The sequence below is a fragment of the Lonchura striata genome, chromosome 1A (genome assembly GCF_050655825.1).
Source record: "Lonchura striata isolate lonStrDom1 chromosome 1A, ASM5065582v1, whole genome shotgun sequence".
Taxonomy (NCBI): Eukaryota; Metazoa; Chordata; class Aves; order Passeriformes; family Estrildidae; genus Lonchura; species Lonchura striata.
The window spans coordinates 38,118,992-38,146,395 of NC_140741.1; the positions used below are offsets into that span (position 1 = coordinate 38,118,992).

A 27,404-nucleotide genomic window follows, 5' to 3' on the forward strand; every position below is an offset into this window, starting at 1 on the left:
CATTTTTCCTTAAAATGTTAATTCAGTGAAAACAGAACATTCTAGTGAAGTACACCTGATGGGTCCTTAGCAAGAAGATGTATACACCTAGGTATCATTGTGCACTGCATTATTATGCTGTGCATGCTTTGTGATCTCATCAGGACCTGAGAATTTTTTTAATGAATTTGCGGCATACAGAGGGACAGTCTAAGTGCTGTACACCACTATGGAAATATTTAAATAAAACAATTAGCTGATTATGTAATAATGCACCACTGTTGCCATAGGAAGCTTTGAGATATTTTACATTGCTGAATTATTGTTTGAATGACAAAAACCCTAACATTGGGTTTTATTGCAATCACCACACATTCCATGGTACTTTTAGCAGGATCAGGAATGCTGAACTATACCCTAACTGAATTCCAGATGAATTTGTTAGGTTCAACACATTCATGGGGTTTCTCACTCCATAACCTATTGCACAGTTCTGCTTTTATCTTCGAAAAGCTATCAGGTATCACCTGAAGGTTGCAACCTTCTTAGAGGGGAATTCTTTGTACTTAAATGGGAGAGGGGAATTCTTTGTACTTAAATGGGAGAAGCCATTTATGAATATGTTTACATGAAAAACACACTAGTAATGGGTACCTTTTTGAGACAGTTGAACACGGAGGATACTGTCATTGGATTCTGAAAAAGGTAGCAATTGTAATTAATATAGAAAAATCCTCAAGAACTCAGTAATTTGTATTTCTTCCTGTAGTGTTTATATATATGTGTATGTGTGTGTGTTTTAACCTAGTTGTTTATTTGTATGACAACAGTGTATATGTAATCAATCACTTAATTGGGTTCAAGCTTTCTAGAGTGCCAAGCCGGGAGCACTGATCTCTGGTGCTGTCAGCAGAGAATGGTTGGGATGGCATTTAGTCTTCCCTTGAGAGTAATTCTTCTTGTCCTCAGGGCCCTCTGTGCATTCCTTCCATGCAGCCCTGCAGGTTCATGCTCAAAGACTGAAAGGTGAAAGAGGAGAGGAGAAAATCTTTCTGAAATTTCACAGAAGCAACCTAATAGACAGTCACAGTTTAGTGAGGCAAGGGCAGCACATTGCTTGAGGGAGCCCTGATGTGTGAAGGTAGATGGCCTTATCATTGAAATCCAGTAATTTAAGAGGCCAAACTTCCATTTCGTGGAGGTCATGAGAAAAGAAAGTGTATCCCAGAAGAAGAACAAGAAGGGAACTGTCTGAGTAAAAAGTATTGGCCTGTTATCCCTGCAAGTCCAGCACAGAAAAATATTACTCAGGGAGAATAAGTGAGAAGAGAAAGACACAGAGGGATGGCAAATAGTGAGACAGAATGCACAGGATTCTTAGAACTGGTGTTATTAGCCTAATGCTGCCAATTTCTTACTCAAACTTTTAGTTTAAATGTAGCAACTATGCATTTGTGGTGGCATTTATTAAAGCTTAATCAAGGAGATTTAAAATCTTAATCTTGGGACTCAGGATTCATTTAAATATTTTATCTATGGGTAGGCAGAAGCTTTGATCCTTTTCTCTAGTACTTTGGGTTTCACTTCATGATTGCTGATGAGTTGAGAGAAGCTCTACCGTGTCAAGTACCCAGTATGAAAAGTCAAGTGACATTTGCTTATATTTCTTTCCAATCTACTGCAAGATATTTTTCCTACTTATGTTAGAAAAAAGGTTTCAGACACTTTTCTCTTTCTCTCAGACTTGCAGACACATATTCTAGTTTTATAACTGGGATATGTGCTTTGCATGTAAACCCTTGTTTTGAATATGAGTCATAAGGAATTATATGTGGAGTCTACAATCCCCAAGTCCTTTCATTGCCCATGGAGATAGGCATTTCTGTTCACATTCCATGAGTCTTCTGGAACTGAGAAGGCAAAAATAAAACCTGTGGAACAGGAAGAAGGCAAAGCTATCAGGTTTTTCTCCCTCTAAAGCAGCTTTCTGTAGTTACAAAATGATAATTTATAATCTTGCCCAGGTTAAAGTTTGACAGTTTTTGCAGATATTATAACTGTCTAGTGAGGAAGCTGCACAATTGCGTATATAATTTTTACAACATCATAGATTGAAAGAGAATTATGAGAGATCAATTATCCTGAGAATTGAGCTCTGAATGTAGGAAATATATATCAGCATTTACTTGATAACATAACTCAGCACTGAGACTATCCATCCATGTTCCTCACCATACCAGCACCTACTATGTGAGCAAGCCAGCAAGGCATAACAAGCAAATCTATTTTTCAGTACAGGACACCCTGAAAGAGTGATGCTCAAAGGCTGAAGTTACTGCATTAAGATGAAAATTATCCTGAAACCTGCAGGAAGGAATACTTGGGCTGCATGGAAAAACTTTTTAAAATATCTCTGAATTTTGGTGAACCTGCCAGAAGTGTCTGTTGTTTAGACTGTCTAAAGTTGTAACCATATGATTGTTTCTGACCTATTGACTGTTTGAGTTGAAGTGTTCTCTTTCCTGGACACAGCTTCAGGCAAATTTTTCTGTATAGAAAGCATGTCTGAAAGCAAGGTTATGGACAAAATACACCAGGCCAGCACTGAAACCTCTTCCAGATTTCCATTGGAAAAACATTTGTGGTACCATGAGGTAAAAATGGTACTTTACCTTTGCCCAGCAGGCTACTGCAGATCAGAAAATCATCATCAGAAAATTATTATGTAAAACATAATAATGATGATGAAGATGATGATGACGATAGACATCATCATCATATCATATTATTAGATTCAATAGTTGTAGATTACATATAATTGCTTGGGACTATAGCTACAAGTCTCTTGTATTATTTTCAGCATTGCTACACCATATATTTGCAGAGATTGAGAAAAAATTTTGGCACAGCTGATCTTTTGCCTGCTGCAGGTCACAAAAGGAAGATCAAAGAGATGCTTCATCATTTCCAGGACTCCCCTTGGTACAGGGATAGGGAGATGGAGAAGAACACAAAAGTAGGAAAGTCTCCTATTTAAAAGTTGAGAAATGTCAGGAACTTAAAACTGGCCAGCAGACATTCACACTCTCTGTGAATATTGTGTGTTCAGCCTGTTTGTGGAGAAATTTTTGTGCTCTTCATCTGATTTAATATGTAGCAACTGTGCTTCTGGTAACAGGCTGCACACATTGTTACAGACTGCTCAGAGGAAATGTAAGAGTGACAGCATTATGCCTTACTCTCAATTTGTGTGGGTGGCTGCTGCAAGGCTAGCCCAGGGTCTAGATCATGAAGACCTGGTATTTTTTCCCTATAGGAAGGTCACAGTTAATGTGTTAGAGTGCAAGCCTCCTTGGGACATCATGCCATAACTATTCATGTCATAGGCAGCTTTTTTCACCTGTATATTACCATTTATCAAATGTGTTACTTTCTCTTCACTTCCTCCATCAATGTTTAGGTTAAAAAAGATTAATATATGGAGGAAAAACACAACCAGATGTATTCTACTAATATGCAGCCTATAACAAGTAGTGTGATTGTACATACCATGAAGATATTTTTGTTACTATTATGTGTTTTTTTTCTTAATGCCTCACTCCCTCAAATTTTATGAACACAATAGTGTCTCATACATTCTGTCTTTCAAAATTAAAACCTTCTGGCTCTTCTGATACTGAAAAAAACCGGAATAGTTAAGAAGCTTAAACCCAAACAATGATTAAAAAAAATATTATTTCATGAAATAGCATGATTTTTGTACATTATTGAACTCAATGGGTTCATAGCACTGTTTTAGATATACTTTGCATAAGGAGAGACTGTCAAACATATCTGATCTGAATTTGCATTCCATACAGGATAGAATGTATTTTCATTAGAGGGTCCATGGAAATCGGATTTGTTCTTTGCTCATCTGAAGGACAAATATTCTATCAAAGGTCACAGAGAACATTGCATTGCCTGGGAGGTACTAAGGCTTTTACTGGAGGGACACCAAAGGACTGCAGAAGGCCCAGTTTGGGTGAAGAAGTAGCCTGAGGTGGCTGCTGAAGTTTCTGGGTGGACGTGGAAAGGAGTGTACCACAGTCATACCCTTTGCCTATAATGAGATGCCCCTGTGCTTGTGTCACTGTGCTGCCATACACCTGGTTATGGTCAGGATGCCTGCAGACTGTCAGCAAAGTGGTGTACCTTGTGAGGTGAGCTCTGGGAATGAAGATGGAGAGGGCTGCATGGAGTCTTCCTTGGCATCTCTAGACCATGTACAGTCCAGACATTTAATGTAAACTAATCCAGCTGCTTCACTGAGACAGGAGTTTCACGATGTGGTGGCACAAATGTGGTGTTCCATCTGTTTGGGGTGTACAGGATTCTTGTGTCTTGACAGTATAAAGTGTACCAATCAAACAAATTTGTGTTTATTTCTTTATTGTTGGTGGTCAAAAGTATCAATTTCTTTTATAGCCTTACACAGTTCTTCAAGCATATATCCTTATAGGCTGTAATATAAATGTTCATTATTTTATCTTTTTTGAACGCAATTAGTTGAATTGATTAATGGGTCATCTAAATGGAACAAAACACTACCTAAATTGCAAAGTTACATTGTTGATCTTGACTTCAGATTGCTGATGAAATTTGTTTCCCTCATCCATCCATTAGGAGCCCTTTCCCCAGGGCCAAGCTGTCCAGCACAGTGGGATCATCTGCTCCCAGAAGCCCTCACAAGGAAGAGTTGCCATTGTGCTGGTAATTATTACATCTGGTTTTGGCTCTGTGAGCTAGAATCCTAGATCTCAGCATATAAACAGAGTTGTCCCAAGCTGAAAAATAACTTTTCAAATCAAACTACACATTCTATATCAGTATCCACACTGATAATTTATGGTAAATGTATTATTTTTAATGAGATGCCTATACATAGTATTCATAGTCCCTAATGTTTTCATTAACAAAATTGAAAGTATTAATCAACATTTGAATATACTAATTGGCCACGTGCAGTTCTAATTTCCACTTTGAGTGCTGTAAGGCAATGCATTGCAGTCATGAACTGTGGATTGTTGCTAATCTGTAGGATGCCAGGGAGTAATTAATCAAATTATTGCAAAATTACCATACATGCAGATATACTACTGACAAAAAAGTAGAGAAAATAATATTTTTTAGAAAATAAAATATTGACAATTAGTTTGTTTTTCAGGATAAGAAATTTAATGGTCTTTGATTCCAAAAACAGAAAATACACCCTTTTTTTGGTAGCCTGGTGAATGGATTAATATTAAGAACCCTGGGGCAAATACTTTAAGGAACACCTTCCAGACTGGAAAGTGCTGTGGCAGCTGGGGGCATCTAGAGCTGATGATTCAAGGTTCTCTAATAATTGTATTATAGTCTCTGGTGTCTGTTATTGTGTAAAATATTAATTTAATAAATTATTGGGATTTTATGCCCTGTATTCTTGAATCTGCCTTTGATGCTGGAGGCAGGAAGATGCACTGAAGAGTAATTTTCAACCCCCTTGCTAACTGAAGAGCACATGCCCTTCCAAAAGGCCATGGGACTTCTATTACATAAACACTCAGAATTAAGCTACAAGGATATATTAGCTAATAAAATTAGATTGGACATGGCTCTGATGCATTTTAGTTTAGGTAGAAAAATCTGCTTGTGCTTACATGAGTGTGCATGCACACATTCAAAAAACACAGCCAAAAGTTAAAACCAATAATATCATAGAATACAAGTGTGTATAGGCTAATTCTCATTAAGATAATGCTAAAAAGGTGACAGTATTTAGTTGTTATACATTGGAAAAGAGAAAAAGTAGGAGTTACCTTACAAGAGACTTTGTTACTTTATCCTGTGTGGTTCTTTCCATGTTCTCTCCCCAGAGATGCTCTTCTCTGTTTCCTCATGTGAATGCAGTAAGTGACCTCAGATGAAGCTAACAGCAAATCACAGGGCTTCTCTTCAGCTTGAGGAGGAGGCAAAATAGGGTGGCCACATGCACAGACACCCCCATTTCTGAGTGTCAGTGGCTGGAGACTTACTGATGCTGCCTTTTCTCTGTCTTTTTACACTTGTGCACTAGGCTGGACACTCCTGCAAAGGGACACACAGCCTTAATGGGGATGTAAGCAGTAATATTTAGCTGTCCCATTGACATGCTGTAAGCCTGACACCCAAGGCAGTTGAACACTCTTGTGACCTAGAGTGGAGGTAGGAAGCCCTCGGGAACTCCAGGGATGGTGCTCAGAGTTTGTGCTCACAGCAGACCCAGGCCACAAGAGATATTAATAACCAGTGGTTGCTATTGTGTTTCACCACCTCCTGCTTTAATTATAAGAAACCCTAATTGTCACCAGGGTCACCAGATTTTTCCGGAATATCCTCAAATGAAATAGCTTTCTTTGGTTCTAGGTTATTTCTCAAACATTTTCTAATACTTTTAAATGGTAAAGAAAAACTGGAAATAGCATAGATAGGCATCAATGAAACTATTGGTAGGAGCTTTTATTCAAAAACTTGTTTCTATGAGAATGGAATTCGGGAAAAAATGTTTGTGCATGAAATCCTGCTACTCCCTTACCTTTGACACTTGCATTTTCAAAAAGTTGATGGCAGGGGACTGCACATTTTCTTTGCTGCTACTCCAGCCTGATCCCTCTGCATTTTGCTTTTTAATGTCTTAAAAATTTAGTTTTCTGTGCAGTCATTCACACTGAACCCTGAAAATAAGATACTTATATATTTATAACAATAAAAGAGAAAGAATTTCTTGACTTTTATGGGCTTCTGATATTTTATTAGCCAGTCTACATTCACCCTCACCGGTCTCCCTGTGGTAGCTCTAGCTCTGCTGATCTTATAGACAAATGATGGAAGCATCTGACTTAGAGCCTTTTAGAATCAAAGAAGATTGAGAGGGAAAAGACCTGCTAGGTCATTTTGTCCATCCCCTGCCAATACAGGATCATGACCTACTGTACAATAACTTCACTAATGTTTTGCCAAGTCTCAATTTAAACAAATCAAGTGGTGGGGATTATATCACTTTTTTTTTCCCCCCTTCTGAACAGTATATCCCTGTTTTCCATATTTTCTATGAAGAGTTGTTGTGATAGTCTCTTTAATAGTCTTAATATCACCATAATTACAAGAATAACTTATTTTCTTCTTGTAATGGTTGTTTCTTTCTCAGGATGCATGCTTTTAATATATATTTTAAAATATATAATATATATTATATATATTTTATTATATATATTATATATTTCATTACATATATAGTATGTATGTTAAAAGCATATACATATATGGTAGAATTATATATGTTAATATATATGTTAGAAGTATTTATCATGTAATTCTTTTCAGCTTTCTTCATAGGTCAGATCCTAAGTCCCTTATTAATACTTGCTGTTTACTTTCATTTAGTTTCCTTCCACTTCATTAATCTTTCTGGTATAGGCTGCTCAAGAAGTTATGTATTGCTCATTAGAGTATTCTAGGTGTTATTCTTAGGTGTTAGTGTTCTATGGCAGGGCTTTTGTCTGAGTCAGAATGTGATGCATCCGGATTTGTATTTCCAAATCTTCTTAGAGTCCTCTCTTTTAACTTAATGCAGCTGTCTGACTAGTTCTCATTCCTGTCTTTTATTGCCTTTTCCACATTTCTGAAATTCTGTTTTAGTGAATTAGCTTTCCAATTCTCAAGAAAGTAAACTTCCTTATTATCTTCATCACTTAGTATTTGAACTCATCCTATTTATTTCCCTATGCCCTTTGTAGAGTGTAAAACTTCTCTTTTTCAGAATTTCTGCATCTTATATTTTACTCAAACTGGAAATTAAAAAAAAAGGCAGCCAGACGTTTCATTATATAAAGTGTATTGAATTTTTAAACATCAATCTCTTACTGGAGTGGCAAAGGCTAAACTGCTGCCATCATAAATACATGTTTATTGGTTGCCATTGCTACAGATTGGAGTTAAGGATATAATGGATTATATTTGTATATTTCCACACCAGTACATATTTACCTTGCACTTGAACCTAACCTTCATGCAAATTTCTGAGGATACCTTTTACTTTGAAATAATTTATACATAGTTTTAATTTTAACAGAGCTTTCAAATTTTTTTTTGTTTCCATTGGAATTCTTTGACTTGATGATCTGACTAAAAGCCCAAAACTATAAAAAATAAAAGAAAAAGATATTGCATGATTTTAAAAAAGTTTCCTGGTACTACTTAATCACTTTTGAATAAAGCAACTTGTATTTGAAATTGCTGTAGAAATTAATAGGTTTTACTATTTGTGTGTCTACTTGTAAGATATTGTGTAAACCATGTAAGTTAGGTTGGATTTCAGTTTCAAAATATTATTTTAACTTTTTAAAATTTTTTAAATTGTAAAATTGCTCAGATTAATACATATTTTATAAATGGAAGAATGTTTGACATTTTTATATGTCTTTTATAATGAATGTTTGTATATGTAACTGTGTCCTCTTTCCCCAATAATGTAACTAAAAGATCATAAGTATGTATTCCTTAATAAACACGTATTTCTTCACTGTCAAAAGTAGCTCCAGGCAAAAAGTAGGCAAGTAAAGAGTTAACAAAAAGGTCAATGAAATGTGAAGACATCTGGTCCTCAATGTGTACAAAAATAATATTTGCAGCTTTTAGATGTCTTTTATGTTTCTATTGTGCAAAAATAGATTTTTTTTGATTGAACATTTTCAGCCTTCCATTGACTGAAATAGATGACTGCCTTAGGGCATTTTTGGAAAGGAAAACTAAAAGAAAAATGACTAAATTCCTTTGTTCAGAACTGCTGCTCTGCATATCCAGTAATTTTTTTAATACAAAGACATATCAGTCAATGGGGAGTTTAGTTTGCAAAAGGACCGCAAGATTACATTTTCAGTATGCAAGTGTGGTCACCAAACAGCCATGATAAGACTGTGGTGGCCAGAAAGGGCAGGTAAAGCCATTTTCTCATTTTTCATATTTCAGAACTTTGCAGGTATTCACATTGAAGTACTCTCTCCAAAATAGGAGAGAGGGCCAGGGAGGTAAGGAAGAGAAATGGTTCATACTGCAGAACAGCTGGGAAGCAGCACCAGCTGGTCCCATGGTTAAGGCAGCCTGATGCTCTGACACAAGAACAGGGTGACTTTCTGGGAACATGGGAAGTCTTCAGTTTTTGCTGAGCTTTAGTCTGGAGCTGACCATGCTGTAGAGTATAGAGAGCTGTACCTGTAGAGCTGGTAAATAATACAGGAACAATGGATCAAAGCTTGTGTATGGCAGAAATCTCTGTGGCCAAGGAACAACATCAGCAGTTAGAAAATAGAGTACTTTATTTCATTTTGTTTTTGAATCAGCACAGATGTGTTAGCTAGACTGTTCCTCAGCTTTTTCTCTTGCTTGTATCTATTAGAAGAGGCTGCTGTGAGAAGCAATGATGTAGTTTTTGTGATGCATGTAATATCAGAGCCTTAACTGAAGGTGCAGTGACAGACAAAGCCAGGTCCTTGTTCTGTCTGTGGCTATCTGGGAAGCACCTTTGCAGAGGAGGTCCTGGGGACTCTGGTGGGCTATGAGCCCACAGCACACCCTTTCAACAGAAAGAAAGTCCAACAGCCTCTCCTTGCGTGCATTAAGAAACCACAGTGTATAACTGCATTTTTCCTCTTGGCACTGGAGAGGCTACAGCTGGAGGGCTGGCTCCAGTTCTGAGTTGCCTAGTAGGAAAGGGACATGGATGTACTGGAGTCAGCAAGGGACCACAAAGATGGTGAAGGGCTTGGAACTTGTGAGTTTTGAGAGAGTAAGAGAGCTACCATTGTTCAGCCTGGAGAACAGAAGGCTCAGGATGACCTTTGTGTGTGTAAACACCTATGGGATGGGGAGCAAAAATGTGGAGCTAAAAAAGGGTCTTGGAGGTGCCCAATGATAAGCCAAGAGGCAATAGGCACAAACTGAAATGGGTGAAATTTCAATTCCATAAGAAAATTTACTTTTTTAGTGTATACATGATCAGACACTGGAATAGTTTGCTTGGAGAGGCTGTGTAATCTCTGTCCTTGATGATATTTGAAATTCAACACAGCCCTGAGCAACATACTGGCTGATCTGGCTTTGAATGGGGCAGTTGAATTAGATGATCCACAGAGGTTTTTCCAACCTCACCCATGAAGGGATTCTGTGGTTCATCATAATAAACTCTGCTGAGGTCATTAGAGATTTTAGAATACTTCTTTACTCCTTTTTTTTCTTTTTCTTTTCACCCCCAGGGAAAATCATGTCACCAATAAACAAAAGGCTGCTCACACTGTGGTATACCACTTCCCTCATTTTGCTTTCTGTTTATCTAATAGTGCTTTCTGCCAGGGCCTGGGCCAAGGAAGATCTAATGTCTCGTGCTGTTCACATTACATAAAATGTTCACAGTGCAGTGAATTAGTGATTGTGTTCAAGTCTCATTGTGTTTCCTGGGGCAAAGGCAGTATATGCCACTATAAACGTGCTTTTATTTTAAAGGGTTGGAGGTTGATCCTACAATCACTTTCTAGTGTGAGCAATTCTGATATAAGGTTTTCTTCCCCAGAGCTACTCACTTTTGAAAGGGTGACTCTTTGCAGGAACCAACCGTTGTGTTGTATGTGGCAGTTTAGAAACTGGACTGTGAAAATATTTCTTCTTCTAAACACACGATGATAATGTGGATGGTTGTTAGCAATGCAATTCCTCCAGCAAATGGTTACTGCATACAAAATCAGTTTTTCTTTCATTATTTTTAAAGCAGTTACTTAAATATATATATAGTATCTGCTATAGAGCAAGTGGGAAACAGAATGGGGAAAAATGAAGGCTTCTCATTTCAATTGTGGTCCTTTTTTCAACTGGCAGTTGTTCCTGTTTTCAAGTGTTTGTTTCTACTTTAATGAGGATACCAACTTTCATCCAGTGAGATGTGTGGGTCACTTTGTTAGCGCACTTGCACACACTAAGGCAACACACCAGCTGGAAATTTGGACTTTTAGCTGAATTATTTTTCTCCAGCAAATGGCTTTCCTTTTGACATATTTTAATGTACTTGCACACTGAGAGGAAGAGTGGGTGAACAGAAAACAGACTGTTTTATTAACCCAGCAGTCACCTTTGAGATTCATACGTGTCCACTTTTTTCTTGCCTTTGTACCTAATCCCAAGAGCCTGGTACCTGGCTTCCCTTGGAATAACAAAGTCAGTCACAAACCTCCAAACATGATTGTTAACTGAATGCCAACTGTTTCTTCTCATCTTTTTTTTTCCCTTTTTTTTTTTTTTCTTTTTTTTTTTTTCCAGTACTATATTAAGGATTGTGTTCTTATGGGTGCCCTATAACCATAATATTAATTTGGATTTATACTGAAGTTTTGTTTTGGTGTTTTGGTTTTTTTTAATTTTTTTTTTAATAGTAGATGTATATTGTTCAAGGAATTAAATTGCTGCTTCTATTTTGTGTGTGTGTTTTATAGTGATTTTTTCAGCTCTGCGAATAGTGGGAAGGGAAAAAATAAAGCAATGCTGCAGGCACTTACTGGACTACAGTTTCAGCTCAGAGGAAAGCTACAGGATCAAAAGTGGCCAGACAGGCACCCTCGAGAAGAAGCCCATGCACATTATTCACAGTGTCATATGCCAGTTTCACAGCATCCTGCATTCAATGGATTTTTTCCAGTGGGAACACACTTTTCATCAAACAAAGCTCCAGCAATCTCAGAGGTACCTATATTAGATATTTACAAAACAGATTTCAGAATGCTGTGTTATCTGCTGAAAGCTATTCTTAATCTTAATTGTAACACATTTAGCTCATTTTGGAGTGCACCTAAATGAAATCAGGAGAGAGGTGAGAATGAAGCTGCTGGAATTACAATGTTCTAAAAAATAAATAGGACTCAAGCAAGCAAATACTAAGGTATAAAACTAACTAAATCTTGTCCCTGTGCTGTCTCAAATTTTGTTCTTTAAATCGTTAATCTTTGAATCAACTCTCTAATTGTCCAGGGCTGACAATTTGCACTTTATCTTCCTGTTGGATAGTGGAATGTTTCTGAAGTTGTCTTTCAACACCACAGTGTATTTCCAGACAGCAGATAGGCTAAGATCCAGCCAGTGGGCAGTGAAAACAGAATCCAGCAGCTCCATTTTTGCTTTCTTGCCCCTTGTCAGAGCAGGCATCATCTCATGACACAAGCAAAAAGGATGTTGCACCCTGGTAAATATGTGCCTAGCAGAAAAAGTTTTGGCAGCAGCCATTTGGGAATGCACTTTTTACATGCACGGTTGTTGATGGCCTGGGGCAGTTGTGGACTTTGGGCTGGGTGATGGGCAAATGGTTTGGTACAGTGGCTGCAGTGTCCAGGACAATTTTGCACAGGCTATCTACTTCTTGGCCCTAGCAGAGTGTATGCAGGGGTGCAGAGCTGCCCCACAGCCACATCACCTCTTGTGAGCTGAGTTACCAAGTGGAGGCTAAAAACCCATCACTGGACAGATTAGGTGATGCCACCATATTTCTTTCTATTTGCAAGTAATTATGTTATTTTAAATACCACATGGTGGCAGCTGTTGATAAAGGCTGGTACTGGTTTGTTTTTCATTTTTAAAACTGAGGAATTATAAATTTCAATAAATGGAGCAGCCAGGTTTCAGACATTTCAGACATGTTACATCAGGAATGTTCTGATAACTTGGTATCTGATGCACTGAATCTTTCTTTCCTAGTTTGCAGTGGGACTGAAAATAAAAATATAAATAGAGATTCAAACTCTGAATACAACAATGAGTATTTTAAACTTTTCTTTGACTGCTAATAAACTTTCCTTCCAGTTCTCACCATTTCCTTTCTCTTCTGGACTCTCTCCACTCTCCTGTTACTCCAGTATTCTTCACTGTAGCCTGGGGAAAAGAAGTTTTAGAAAAATAATAAAGTTTTTATTTATTCCTTACAGCTTTTCTGCCCCTGTGGGCATTTGTCTGCCTGTCTGGCTAATGTGCTGTAATGAATCTGCTCTCTGCCATACACACACATACCGTCCTATCAATCAGGGAGAGGAAATGCTGAGTGTGGTGAGCACTAACAAGCACTCGGAGGGGTCAGTACACCAGTGCACTACAGTGGCATGCTAGTTTCCCTACAGGCTGCTTTAATTGGGGGAACAGGAATGAGGCAGCATGTGGCTGGCACCATATTTTCTTGCCAATCTCTCTGCTTTGGCAAACTGACCCTCTCTGCTTCACCTTTCAGGGCAACGCTAGCCCCCCTCTGGTTCCTGCTGCAGCGCAAGTGCCTCTCAACCTCCTTGGACTCTCTGGGTTACCTGGAGCACTGGAACTGCTGGAGGAGCTTGCTCACAGAGGCTATAGGGTGATCAAAGAGTGCTGCAGAGCCTGTGAGGATAGCATTTCTTTGCAGGTTGGAAATCATGATGCGAATAGAAGTGGGGAAAGATGGAGAAAAGGAGGCTGAGGAAATTTAAAGCAAAGGGAAATAGGAGAGAGAAATGGTGAAAGAAATAGGAGATAGGGAAACTGGAAGGGCTGAGAAAAATGTTGAGAAAACAAATAAGAGGAGAGAAAAAGATAAAGTAGTAAAAGATAAAAGAGATGTGGAAAGTCATGTATTACTGAAAAGCGAGGCTCAAAGAAAAAAAAATGAAAAAACCTGAAAGTATATCTAAATCAGGGCAGATAGGAAACAACACCTCCAAAAGAACTCAAAGAAGATCAGGAGACCAGAGGTATTTTTCATGGCAGGTTTCAGAATTTGGACAAGAAATTGTGTCCAATATACCTGTAGATAGGTTGACTTCTAGACATGATTTCTTTTCACCTTTGTAGGATGCCAGCTCTCTGTTAAGGATCCGCTGTCATCACCTTGTAGCAAGACTTACTACTGAGTAAATTTTCTACTGGAGGTTTCTCAGCAAAGTCTGTTGGAAGGAGAAAGGAATTTGTTCAGACAAATGGAGGAATTACAAATCTCTGAGGGTCAATAACATGTAAAGTGAGATCTTGGGGTTAACAGCACGTAAGGATGGAGACTTGTACGTTTTGGCGAGTATGAAATTTTCTTTGCCCAGAAGTTCTTGTGTTCACAGATGTAGCATGTTTGCATGGCAGTCAGGTGATAAAAATATCTTAAAGCAGTTTTTCATTGCCCAGAGCGAGCACTGATGTTGAATCCATTTTGAGTGATGATTTACTATAGAATGCCATTCAGAACGCTGTATTTGAGATCAAGGTTTGGGAAGTAGCAGGAAAGGGTTAGTTTGGTACTTTAAAAACAATCGCAAAGGCCCAAGAAAGAGTTTGAAGACTGAGACCTCTCTTTGTGACACAAAATCTTGAGTCAGATTAACTTCTGTGTTGATCAAGGGAAGTTACGTGTGTTCAGGAAGCCAGGTTAACCTATAGAAATACCCAAGGCAATAAAAATGCCACCATGTTTCCCCTGCATATTTGTAAGCTCTGTAAAGTAAGAAGCTTTGGCTTTAGCAAACATCCTGATTGAAGGTTTTGAAAAAAATCCAGATGAAAGTAGGATGCCATTTGTAACTCAAAAAGTGGCTTCTGTTCTTGAACAAATGACTGATAAGATGAAAAGCAATATGTTATGAGGAATGTCATCCATCTGTCACTGGGCAAGGGTTTATACCCTACTGCCCTTTCCTCAGGAGTGTTCCACTATGTTAGTGAAAGTTCTTCTTAAATACTGAGGAGGACCACCCTTTGCAGGAAAATTTGTCTTCTCTAGGAGCTGTTTTTTTCCAATATTAATTTTGGTGGAAATTTTATTATCTCTTTTTTCTTCAAGCAATCAGTTAAAAGAAACTAACAAGAAACAATCAAATGGAATAGAATATAACAGATTAGGTTGGAAGAGACCTTGAAGAACATCAAGTCCACTGTTAACATAACACTGCCAAGTCCACCACTAAACCCTGTGCCTAAGTGCCACACCTAACACCTTTTCTAGATACCTCCAGGAATGGTGACTTTAACACTTCCATGGGCAGTCTGTTCCAGTGCTTGACAGCACTTTCTGCAAAGAAATTTGTCCTGATACACAATCTAGATCTCCCCCAGAGCAACTTGAGGCCATTTCTTCTTGGGGTTCTTTATGCTAGAAACCTGTAACTTTGTCAAAGACGAGTCAGAAACCTTGATCAATTGGAAACGAGCAACATTGCAGCAAAAGAATAAAACAAATTTCCATATAAAAATGTAAATAAATAAATTAATTCAGTTAGACTAGGAATATTGATTTAGCTGTGTATTTGGGGCTGATCTGACCATTACTGGATGCTGTGTCAATTCATACCACAACAGATCCAGTAGGAAGCTGGTAGGAAGGTGAGAACTAGCCAGAAACTGGTAAATCATTAAAGTATAAAGAAGACCTAAATTACTATGAAAGATTTGTGAGCATTATCTGTTTAACTAGTGCAAAATGATATTTAAAGGCAACCTGCAGAAAAATCCCTCAACAGCTAAGAGATACCAAAACACTGAGAGCATGCTCTCCAATATACCTAGCAAAGGTATGCTGCAGACAGAGACTGGAAGGTGATTTCAGGTACCTGAGTAATGAGTGTAAACATAAGAGTAATGTGTTACTGCATATACTGGGGAAAGCTCTGCATAAGAGTCTGCCTGTTAACCACTTTAAAATCCCCACTCTACTGCTGTCAATGAGTGGCTAGGAAGAATAATATTGTTGCAGTACCCTGGGGCACTAAGGAAGCTTGAGGAAGAACTTCTCACAAACATAACAGCAAACACTGTCTATAAATAGCTATATTTATTTTGAAAATAATTGTTTTAGGCTGCTGGAACCTAATATTAATACTTTCTCTTTTGAAACCTTCAGGCAAATTTTGTATTTAAAGACAGAACAGGTCCAGTCCAGACATTGCTAGGAGGGAAGTCATGGCTTTTTAAAAGTATTGAAAGTCACAAATATCTTTAATGTCCTGTGCTGCCTGCCTTATATCTCCCATGTAGGGAGTCTCATTTACCCAGTGTCTGCTATACTGGCATCTTTCCAGTTTCTTTTTCAGATGTAGTCTCTTGATTGCAGCAACTCCCACACTTAATACAGTAATGCAAACCCTTTCTTAAGCTGGTATGTTTTTTTTGGTGGATTGAGACATAATTGGAAGGATTTTTAACAGATTTGTAGACACTATGAAAGGGAGAACAGAACAGCAATTTTTACTTCTCCCACCAAAAAAATATATAATTTAAAAGCCTGAAAATGCACTCTATGTCCAAAAAGAACCACTTCACATCCATGTATATATCCCATCTGCCTCCACAGACTCTCTAGTACCATTATAGTGCTTTGCTCCAGGCCACAACAGCTGTGTAAATGACGTAGTAACAGCACACAGAAACACAAGAATACTTAAACTAGAATAGATCAGATGTCCATTAATCTTAATAATCTGTTTCAGAATACCTTCACTGGGTTCTCGCCTTTCTCCAAAACAGGTGTCTACATCTGGATTAGCTGCCTTAGAAATCTTTGTAGCCAGTGGATCCATTTAAGATCCAATTTATCTGGCTTATCTTAGGCATATACTTTGAAGAAAGATGGATTGCACCCTCCAAGTGATATTTTTCTCCCTATTGACTGAAAAAAAAATCTACATTATTAGCTTGGATGTAGACATCTGCATTTTAGCATAAAGACAGTCAAACACATTCCATGTCTATGTTTTTTTGCTTCAGAGGAAGTATAGAATTCTTAAAATTTCTTGATTCCACTTCAAATTAGCTTATGATATGATGCTTGAGAGTTAAAATTTAATTTTATGTTAAATTACCACAATATAGTAATTGAGGTTGTTATGTTTAAGTCTTCCTAGATTTTGTTGAAGCAGTTTGTAGCAGCAGGGCTGTCTGTCTCTGCAGATTGTTTCATGGCAGTCACTTAAAATATGTTACTTTTTAGTTCTACGCACTATAATATTTTTATTTTTAAAGTAATACTTACATTTATTAATATTAAGAAAATACTTAGATTTTGTATTACTATGTCTATCATGAGAAGAAGTATATAGGAAAGAAGAAGGTTGGAGAGTTATGTGAAGGGGTTCATAAATAACAGGGAAAAAGAAATTGGAAAAAAGAGCAAAATACATTTTGGAAGATCTGGAAAGAGGAGGAGCAGAATGGAGACCAAAAGAGATGAGTAAGTGGGAAATAAATAGAGATCTGTGTAAGATCCTCAGGTTCGCTCATTATTTTGTAGACTTTCATAATATCTCTTCTTTTTTACACACTTCACAGACTTCATTTTTTTAACCTTACAGTGTCTAAAGTCCACAGTCTCTATACTTTCTCCCATACACCTCACAATTTTTTTTCATTTTTTTAGACATTTTTATTTTTGCTATGTCTATTCTTGCACACACCTCTACACATCTGAGCACAGCTGTTAACCTGCTTCTGTGTGATAATTCCTGTGGTATGGAAATCACTGATGTCACTGCAGTTCAAAGATTATGTTCAGCAGGTCCATTGCCTTCAGTTGTTGGAGAGAGCATTAATGCTGAATCAAAATTTGATTTTTGTCTCAAAATTAGAATTGCAGGTAACAACTTAAGACTTGAAGCTGTCTGTTGTAAGGGTGGTTCTTTTTAAAGTCTGCTGTGATTCTTGATATGAAGGAGGCAAAGTGTGGAAGACAGATGTAAGAAGAGAACCAGTCATGGTTTAATCACAGGGTGTCCTGATTGCTTCCCGTGTATTCTCAGCTCAGAACCCTGAGCAGTACTGAGCTGTCTTGACACACTTGTACATTAACTATGTCTAGGACATGTCCAGGCAGTCCTACTGTCAGGAGAGTCTCTGGCACAATTTTAGCCTATGAATGCTATGAATGCTGCCTTTAACTGAGGCTTGGAAGTTACAGGGTCCTGGGACAATTCATAATCAGCTTTTCTCAAATATCTATTCTTCTAGTTGTCAATGACATATTTTTGTCATTGAAGAGTGACAAAAATATGAACTCTTCCATGACTTCTGGGCTCAGTGTCCACCATCATTCCTAAGTGTATCAATATTATAAATTAAATTATAGCTTGAGAGGGTCCTGTAAAACTTTTGTTTTGACAGCCATGTGCTGCTCATTGGGTGATGCAAATAGGGGAGGAACCCATTTGCAAGAGATAAGCTTTTTTTTTCCTTTCCATGAAGAATACAAACAGGTCCCACACAGAATTAACAAAGGCTTTGCAATTGTAGAGAACAATGGTGCAAACACTGCTATCTCTACCTTGAGGTTGTTCAGAGTTTTCCAGTGTTAATGAAAGGAGACTCAGTTTCTTGTCAGCTGCAGCAAAGAGAAGGTCCACAAACTTGCAAAGAGATCAGCATTTTTTTAAATGCTGGCCCAGATTAGAAGCATAACAGGATTCCCAGCTTCCTAGTGACTTCAGTGGAAAGGTGAGGATCATGATGGGTGTTAGGATTCCAATATAAATCTACACTTGACTTGACAGTCATACTATTCCTGAACTGAAAAATGGCAGCCAAGGACGGAGTAGTAAAGCTGAAGGGTCACTAGGGAAAAAAAGGAGCTTTAAAAGAACAGTGCTAGTCTCTATGACAAGAGCTATAATAATTGAATTTTGAAGAGACCTGACTGAGATATTAAGTATTATACACTGCATTAGTTATTGCAAAACAGATAATATTAATGATACTTATACAAGTATTTGTTAAACCAGTAATTCAGATTTAAGGAATAACCCATGGCCTTTTTTATAAGAGGCAATCCCATGCTTAATTTCTGAGATTAATCTTATTTAAAGCAAAAATTCTCCTTTGTAATAGCTGGTAGTGTTCAGCTTAAATTAGCAGCTGTTGAAGTGAGTAGTTGAGCTTCATCTGACATTTACCAGGACCAATGCATAAAGGCTGTACTGTGGCAATACTATTTAATTGTCAAGGCAATTAGTTGCCACTTTGGATATCAGAATTGTCACTGAGTTAAAAAATAAGGGAAGAAGACATGGCAGAAAGGGTTTTCTTTCTAACTGGAAATTGTGTCTGAATTTTTTATTAGTCATAGAAGTGAGAACTGATGGTAGAGATCAGACCTGGACATAACAGGGGAAAAGTTATAATTTTAACAACAGTTGATTTACTTGTGACTTTAAACCAACTCTAAATTTTATAAAAAACTATGTAATTCACTGGATGCTAGGCTAAAATTCCCTGTAATGTATATGGTTCCCTTACCTCCCTAGAAAAATCAGGATTATTTAGTTTTTTTTTCAACAGTATGAAGATATTTAAAATAAAATACCCCTCATGCACTATTCTGTGAGCCTTGCATTTGTTCTGAAACATGTGTAGATCTTTGTAAGAAAATTATACGTGCATGACTCTTAACTTTAAGAGTTTTCTTAGTTTGGAAAGGATTCCTATAGCTATATTCTTTCAGTATATGCAAATAAACTTGCCTCTGGCCACATGAGAGAGTCCTCTTCAACTGTGCTTATTATTGTTCTTTTTGTTCTCAAATGTTTTCTAGAGAAATTTGAAGTCAGTTTTGCATATCTGCAATGTAATGTTAACAGAGTAAAGCTGGGAAAATACAGTGTAGAAATGGGAATTAATTTTGCTCAAGCCTCTGATCAAAAGTGCAGTGTCTGGAAGTCTATACCCTGGCAGCTTGTACATTGGCTGGCCTTTGGATTAATGTAGGAATGCAAAGCTACAAGTCCTTAATCTTCATAAAGAATGACAACCATCTCTAAATGGCTAGAGCCTGCATGTTCATCCCATCCTTCTCTGCTCCTCACCAAAGTGCAGTTTATTGGTTTCAATCCTGTCCAGATCAATTTCTACAGTTCGTATTTTTCATGTGTTTGCCATTTCTGTATCTGGACATATCAGAAAAGATTATTAGGTGATTCCCTGCTTTATAAAGGGGAAATTAGGGAACCTTGAAATCAAACTCTAAGAAGAATTAAGTGACATTTTAATTTTGGCTATGCTGGGTATCTCTGGGCTATGTTGTGATCCATCTCTGTAGAGGGATAGTTTTGCTTATCTCAGCTGCCATATACTTGCCCCACAACAGTGGTAATGCATCTCATCTATTCTTTCAAGACTATTTCTAACCATCTCCCAAAGTTCAGTATGTTTTTACCATGAGGCAGATGATCCTGTCTATTTTCTGAGAAGAACCAAATAATATTAATAGCTATATTATAATTGAATTGGCCTCCCTACATTATTTCTTTTTGAGCAAAGGTCTAGAACTTGTGGAGATCGGCACATCAAAACTTGGGAAAGTAATATTTTTTTTTTTTAAGTTAGGATATTAAAAGTTTGAGCTACAAGTAAAAGATTGAATCCTTGAAATATGTAGAGCAATTGATTTTGGGTTAACTTTTTTTGTTGGAGTGTGAGAGACAAACATATTGAAATTAATGGAAGCTCCAGATAGCCTCTATAGATAGTTGCAATCAAACTGAAATATGATTGCAATAGTGTCAAGATATTATGATTTATCTGTGGTTGCCTGCCAGTCCAGCAAAACAAGAGAGGCTGACACCAATAGGATTTAAGAGATCTCACACTTTTCCCATTATGGTGTTTTTCCTTTTATTCTAAACACTTGTTGATCTCTGTTGTGATCTTGACTGCAGTCTTTCAGTCTTTCCTTTTAATGATTGCTGCTATATTGACTCCCAGGAAAATTTTTTCTTAGTTACCTTAAGTATGAAGCAAATTCTTGGTGATCAATATTACCTAGGAAGGTACTACTCTTGCTTTTTTTTTTTTTTGGGTTTTTTTTTTTTTTTTGTATCAATCATTACTCTAGGGCCAAACTTTTGAAATATGCAACAACCAATTGCACTTCAAATCTCTGTAGCATCTTCCTGTACTATTTTGAAAAGGGGCCGTTAGTAATTCTCTGTACAGGACTGTATTTCCTGAAGTGCATTTTTCCAGAAATGAAGTACATGGTTATTGTGAAAAGAAATTTGTGGTCAACCTTGGTCTTGATTTCTCCACTAATTGGAAGGAAATAAAAAACTAAACTTGTCACTTCCATCTGTCCTGACTCACAGCTTTGGTCTAGTTACACTGCAATTGTTCTGCTGTTTGAGCTTTGATCAGTAAAACATGATTAAGTATCTCATATTTTCCTCCGAGAAAAGAATATAAACAGCTCTTTATAACTGATGTCAAAATTTTTTGGTTTGATAGGGAATTTTAGGATATTACAATTTTTTTTCACAAGTCAAATGTACACCTTAAAACAGAGTCATTTTCAGATTGGGCCATTGTACCATACAATGTAGAGGTAGTTACTCAAAATGCAGGGAGAATGAAGTCAATTACTGCCCATCAAATGCAAATACAAAATAACCCACAAACAACTCAACATGAGTAAAGAAACCCAAAAATGATGTTCCATAAATTAAGTTGCCTGCTGTTCATTCTGTAGTATAGAAAACCTTTTGTCCATCTAACACTTTTCACCTAATATTTTATCCTTTCTGAGGAGACAGCTATTTGAACGCAATAATTTGAATCTGTGAGATTGCTTAAAACGCACAAGGCTGAGAACCATAAAAAGTGGTGATGGAGAAAAGTCTAATAAACAGAATTAGCTTTGGTGCTGTAAAAAGGAGAATACCTGTTGTGAATTGCAGCAACTTTCTAGTGGCCATAAACACAAGGAAGAAAAGGTACTGTTATTCTACAGCCATGATAGTTTTCAAAGCAATGCTACCTGCAGAGGTTGTCAAGAGAGCAGAAAAACCACAATAACCTCCCCATCTCTAGCATTCCACATTCCACTTATTTCACCCAAGGCTGCATATTTATTTTGAGATTAATTTGGTGCATGTAGTGTACATTTGCCAAGTGGTTTTTTTTTTTTTTCCTATTTAAATCTTCAATTCCAGAGCTATGTATTAATCCTATTACTGCTAATTGAGAGTAGTCTGCAGTCTTTTTGAGTTAGGTGAAGTTCAAGTTGTAATTGGTATCAAAGAAAAGCACAGAGTAAGAACTGAATATTAATATTTAACTCTTGCCATTTTATTATTTCCACTTGAAAATCACAGCAGTGGTTAAAAGACCTTTTTATGAGTTCATGAGGGTAGTGAATTGGAGACTATGGGATGAGATTTTTCATTCATGCAGCAAGATTGACAAAAATTGCTTTGTAAGAAAAGTAAATGAAATATTATACTGGGACCCAGTAGTACTGGTTATAGCCACAGGTTTCTCAGTATTCCCATTATGAAATTTTCCTTGTAGGTTAAGTACCTGCACTGTAAAATTTTGCTCAAGGTTAATACAGCATACAAGATTCTAACCCAGGAGCTATTTTGTTCCAAATCTTCCATTTAGCCTGTTTTGAATTTGAGTACTTTTTAAATGACTGTGCTTTTAAGGCAGAACATCACATAAGATATGCACGCAATGGTGGATTAATTGCTTACGATGGAAAATAAGAACAAAGACCACCAAGGACAAAGATGATCCCTTTGATATCAGATACCTGATCAAGTACATTTATTTGTACATTTGTTGAAAGACACAAATGGTGAATTTTTTCAAAGGTCAAAGAAATAAAGAGAAAAATGGCCAGTGCCTTGGTGGCTTTGGAAATAATTTCTACCCCTAACTAAACAGTATTTGGAACACCAACTAGCAAAGAATTTGTCCAAGTCTTATTTTGTCTATTTTTTTGAATTTCATAGATTGTGAATTACAGGCTCTGTCTTTAATGAAACCCATAGAGCATATTCACTATTATACCCTTGGGACTGATATAATCCATCATTTGAGATCAAACTGGATGGAGACCAGAATGCAGGAATAATTTCAGAAGTGTATCTTGTTGAAGTATCACAAAACCATGGGGGGAAAAAAAAGGGTTTTGAGAGGTAATGTTGGAAGTCAGAGTAAACAAACAAAGAGATCAAAACATGGAAAGAAAGAAAAAAGAGATTAAAAACTGAAAACAGCAGGGAGAAAAAAAGAAAAAAAGAAAAAAGCTGGACACAGCTTGAAATACTGCATTTCTACCACTCTCTTTACATTAGAGATGACAAATTGTGATAACAATTGATAATTTTCTGCTGAAAGTGTTTTCCATCATATGAATGTTGAAGATAATCTAAACTGGTCATTTGACCAAAATGTGTAAATAGCAATAGTGGCAAATTGGTTCCAAATTGAGATACTTGAGTCTAAACACTTGCTCTGTGTACTATGATTTCAAACAAATGCACAGATAATATTTTTTTATTTATTTATTTGAAATTTTTCTCCATTATTACTTTATATTGATTTACTTCAGAGTTTGTTACATTCAAATACCTTGCAAGTTCAGACCAAAAGTGGCTCCATGAAGGCCTGGTAACTTTGTGAATTGCCTTGACACAACTGTAGTTGCCATCAATTCCTTATGCAGAATTGATAGAGAGCTCAATTGCTCTCTACAGCAAACAAAAGGGTTTTTGTGGATTTTTTTTTGTTTGCTTTTTTTTTTCCCCTCTGGCAAAAGATTATGAAAGTAATACTGGATCAGAACTACATGATAAATATAGGCTTACAACTTCCATTAGTGCTGTTTCAAATCATAGATATATTTTTAAAGAACAAACTCCAATATTTGTTTATATTTGGACCACTAATAATTGAACTGTGTCCTGCATTTTTAATATTGAAAGAGGCAGACTATAGTTACAGAATAAAGGCTATGAATAATTAAAAAATAGATTAGATCTATTGGATTAAGTCTTGAGATAAACTATGGTATCTAACACATAAAGAATGAAAAAAATATTGCTACTACAACCTCCAACTGACAGTGGGAATGTTGCCTTGAAAAATTCAGTGGAACTGAATACAAATAAGCAATGTCATCCATTTTGTACTACTGGAAATGTGGATTTTGTGGCTTAAGTGATAATGTTGATAGTTAAAATGTATTTCATACATAGTGCTTGAAGAATCATTTTGTTCATTCAAACTCCAAGATTACTTCCCTCTCTAGATTTTTTATTCAGTTAGTAAAAATGCCAGCAAAATCTGAATACTAGCATTCAGTTCATACCTTTTGGGGGTTGGGGGTCATTGACTCCAGCATCCTTTTCTATATATTTATGTTAAGCAATTTTCTGGCCTCTACTGACATTTTGACAATATCATATAAACTGTAATGTTTCACCCCACACAGTCCAACTGTGAGGAGGGCGTCATATCTCATAGGTAAAAATTTAAGTTGCAGAGACACAAATTAGTTCCCTCATAGTATTAGGTTTAGCTTCCACAAATGCCTACATGGATCCAGCTTTTTAGTAATGTAAATAATAGGCATGCAATTAAAGTTCATTGCCCAAGTCTCCTTCTTTGATGAGCCATGAGAGAGCATGTCCAGAGGAATGAAAAAAAAAAAAAAATCAATCCAGCTTTTATATTAAGTCTCCCAGGGGTATATGAAAGTGATTCACTTTCTGGAGATCCTTTCTCTTGCTATTGTCCAAGATACAGACTTTTTCATAATGTAGACTAGAAAAATGCCTCTTAGAAATGAATGTCACTTGTGATGAATGCTCAAAATTATCTAGGGACTCAAGTTCAGGTAGGAAATTGCACCTGAGTCTTTAATGTCTTTGTGTAACAGGTAACCACAGAACTATTCTTCTTGCAACCCAGATGATCTTCCTCTAGAGACTGAGTCCACTTCTCTTATAGCCAAGTGAAGCATGAAGTCTTTTCTCCCCTTCAAGAAAGTAATGTGCATTTAATTCTTTCACAGCAGGATTACAGCAAACACTGCTCTACAAATGACTGTGAGATTCCAAAGCATCTTCTAGGATAGTGATAGAGGCAGCTTTATGACCTGCCTGACAGTGTCAGTGTACTCATCTTACACTGACCATGACAAGATGAATTGGTAATGTGATGTCTTCTGATATCAAACACAAAATATTTCATATTAGATGTTGTGTATCCACAATGTAAAATTTTCTGCAGTAGTTCTGGAGTAAAATAAATATCCCTTCTCTGCGGGCTGGCTAAGGATTGCCACCTGTAACCTGAAATACCTGGGACCAATTTCAAAACCCCCTGATGGCTTTTTGACTTTATTGAGCTTTACTTCCACTCTACAAAAGCACATTTTTTAGGGTTACATGAAGAATCATTCTGTATTCAGATAGAAAAATACTCTGAAAACATTTTTAAAACATTCTAGCCAGTGACACTTTCAAGTGACTTGGTCGGACACGACACTCCACTGATTTGTATTTAAAATATTATTTTAAAAATGTGCTATGGAAGGTATTATTTTGGATCCTAGGCAATAAAACTTAAGAGGAATCCAGCTCTTTAGAGCCTTCTGTCTTTTTGAATAAAATTGAACACACATAAAAAAACCCCAAACAAAACCAGGAAGATTTTCTGTGCTCTTACTTGAGATCTTTATATCAAGTCAGGCCTCAGTGTGTACAGGGCTATTTTAAGCACAGTTTCTACCAAAAGAACTGCTGATGACATTTCAGAAGTGATTCCCTCACTGCTGTGCTTCAGTTAATGGGCCACTCTTGTGATAGCAGCAGTATTGCTTCTAAAAATATGATGATCTGCTGCAGATAGAAACATCTTTTTCTGCATTATGCCCATTGATTAAAAAAAACATACTAAAACCTTATCCGTGGAACACAGACGTGGAGGAAATGAGACTTAACTGGACTTTATTCTCAAAAATAATAAGGGAATCTACTAGAAAGAGTAGGCTCTTTTCAACCCTTTATTCCCTGATAATTTGGTATACTTAATATATAAATATACCTATGACTCCCTGTAAGCATAGATATACCTGCTTGAAAGACATTCTATATGTATGTGTTGAAGTGTATATAAAGGTCAAAAGCTGTGAGAAGTGGTCCATTGTCACTTCACTGAATATGACACCATAAATATGCATATGAGCACTGAACTAGTGCTCCCAAATGCCTGCTCCCTAAGAGTCTAACCTCTTCTTATTCATAATGTTTCATTACAGAAATAAGCACCCGGTAATCAAACAGACAAGCAGCCTATGATTGCTGTTGAGGTGGCTGTGATACACTGTTTAATACATTTGCAATAGGTCAGGTGCTTAGATGAGGCACATTAAGATGATATTCCCAAAAATGTCTTTTTCACTAGGAAATACAGTCTTCATGACTTCAGTTAATTAGCGAGTACTGAATTATATAGCAAACAGGTGAATATATAATTTTTGCTCTTCATCTGTAATACCTAAACTCTCCAAAGTGTCAACAATATTAATCTACTTAATCTGAAGTACACTACCACTTATTTTTTCTACAATTACTTTTTTCACAGTTGGAAGATGAATGTGGATTTTATTTATAGATTCACAGTCTTCCTCCAAATATAAGTGTATTCTTTTATGCAGCTTCCTTGCTGCCGATGTTGGCTCTATGCAGTGATTCAGGTCACTGGATTACTTTGTGATTCTGTAGTTCATAATGTCAGCTCTTGCAGGAATTATTTCTGAAATACTCACTGAAAAGGGAATATGCCCAGGAGAAATATTAAATGGTGCTTTTCAAGACTTCCACAAATACAACATACATTTTTAATTCAATGTCTTTCAGTATGCAAGTCGCTGCAATTTCAATTATTAGATATTAGTCAGAAACTAGATCATACAGGACATTGATGGTATAATTTGAGAAAATCCTAAGACTTCAGAAACAAAAAAATTAATTGGAGCTTCTGTTTGCCTGCTTTAAATCCACTTTAGTGTAGACTGATTCTGGTCAAACTTTCAAAAGATTTTATACTTTTTTTTCCCTCCAGTATTTTTAATATCAGTTTTACTGCATCAAATTTTTCTCCTTGCTATCCATTTTCTCCTACATGCCATTGGTTATATCCTTTTCTACCTTCAACATGTGCTATTTACTACATATTAGACCCTTATAGTTATTTTCCCTATCATACTTATTTTCTACCTTTCAATTGATATTAAAATTGGAGAGTTGTTTCACGAGATTTCTTCACATTATAAGAAAATACAATATTTAAAAAAAATAATATTTGATGAAAGAGCAAGAGAATTATTCCTTCTGTATTTTCTCATCTTCCTATCACTTCTTGGAAAGCGAGTGCAGTGATCACTGAAAACAATAAAACTGGGTAATTTGGATTTTGGGATAGAAAGCTTTATGGGAAATATAACAGAAATCTGCAGGAAACAGCAGTTTATTGGTTTCACTATTAATAGAAAACCTTGTTCATATGTAAAACTTAAATTATACTGTGTAAAAGTAAAATTCTTATGATAAGAGACACTA

The 27,404-nt window shown here is 36.6% G+C and overlaps 1 protein-coding gene and 1 long non-coding RNA gene across 5 annotated transcripts in view; one reads left to right on the forward strand and one right to left on the reverse strand.

Annotated features, from left to right (window-relative positions):
• Positions 1-2,786: 2,786 nt before the first annotated feature.
• On the reverse strand, positions 2,787-23,536 carry LOC110477136 (uncharacterized). Its single transcript, XR_002466536.3, has 4 exons — positions 13,838-23,536; positions 12,881-12,942; positions 11,580-11,767; positions 2,787-6,713 (listed from the first exon to the last, which is right to left on the reverse strand). It is a non-coding gene; the product is annotated as an uncharacterized LOC110477136 (long non-coding RNA).
• TFEC (transcription factor EC) overlaps positions 7,289-27,404 on the forward strand; it is a 94,312-nt gene continuing 74,196 nt past the window's right edge. For 2 of the 4 annotated variants that reach the window (XM_085568324.1, XM_085568325.1), the window contains exon 1: positions 7,291-11,763. In XM_085568324.1, coding sequence (XP_085424450.1) covers positions 11,563-11,763 — 201 coding nt within the window. In that variant the 5' untranslated portion in view covers positions 7,291-11,562. Of the gene's footprint in view, positions 11,764-27,404 lie in introns of all 4 variants that reach the window. The other 2 variants (XM_085568322.1, XM_085568323.1) reach the window with 2 other exon arrangements.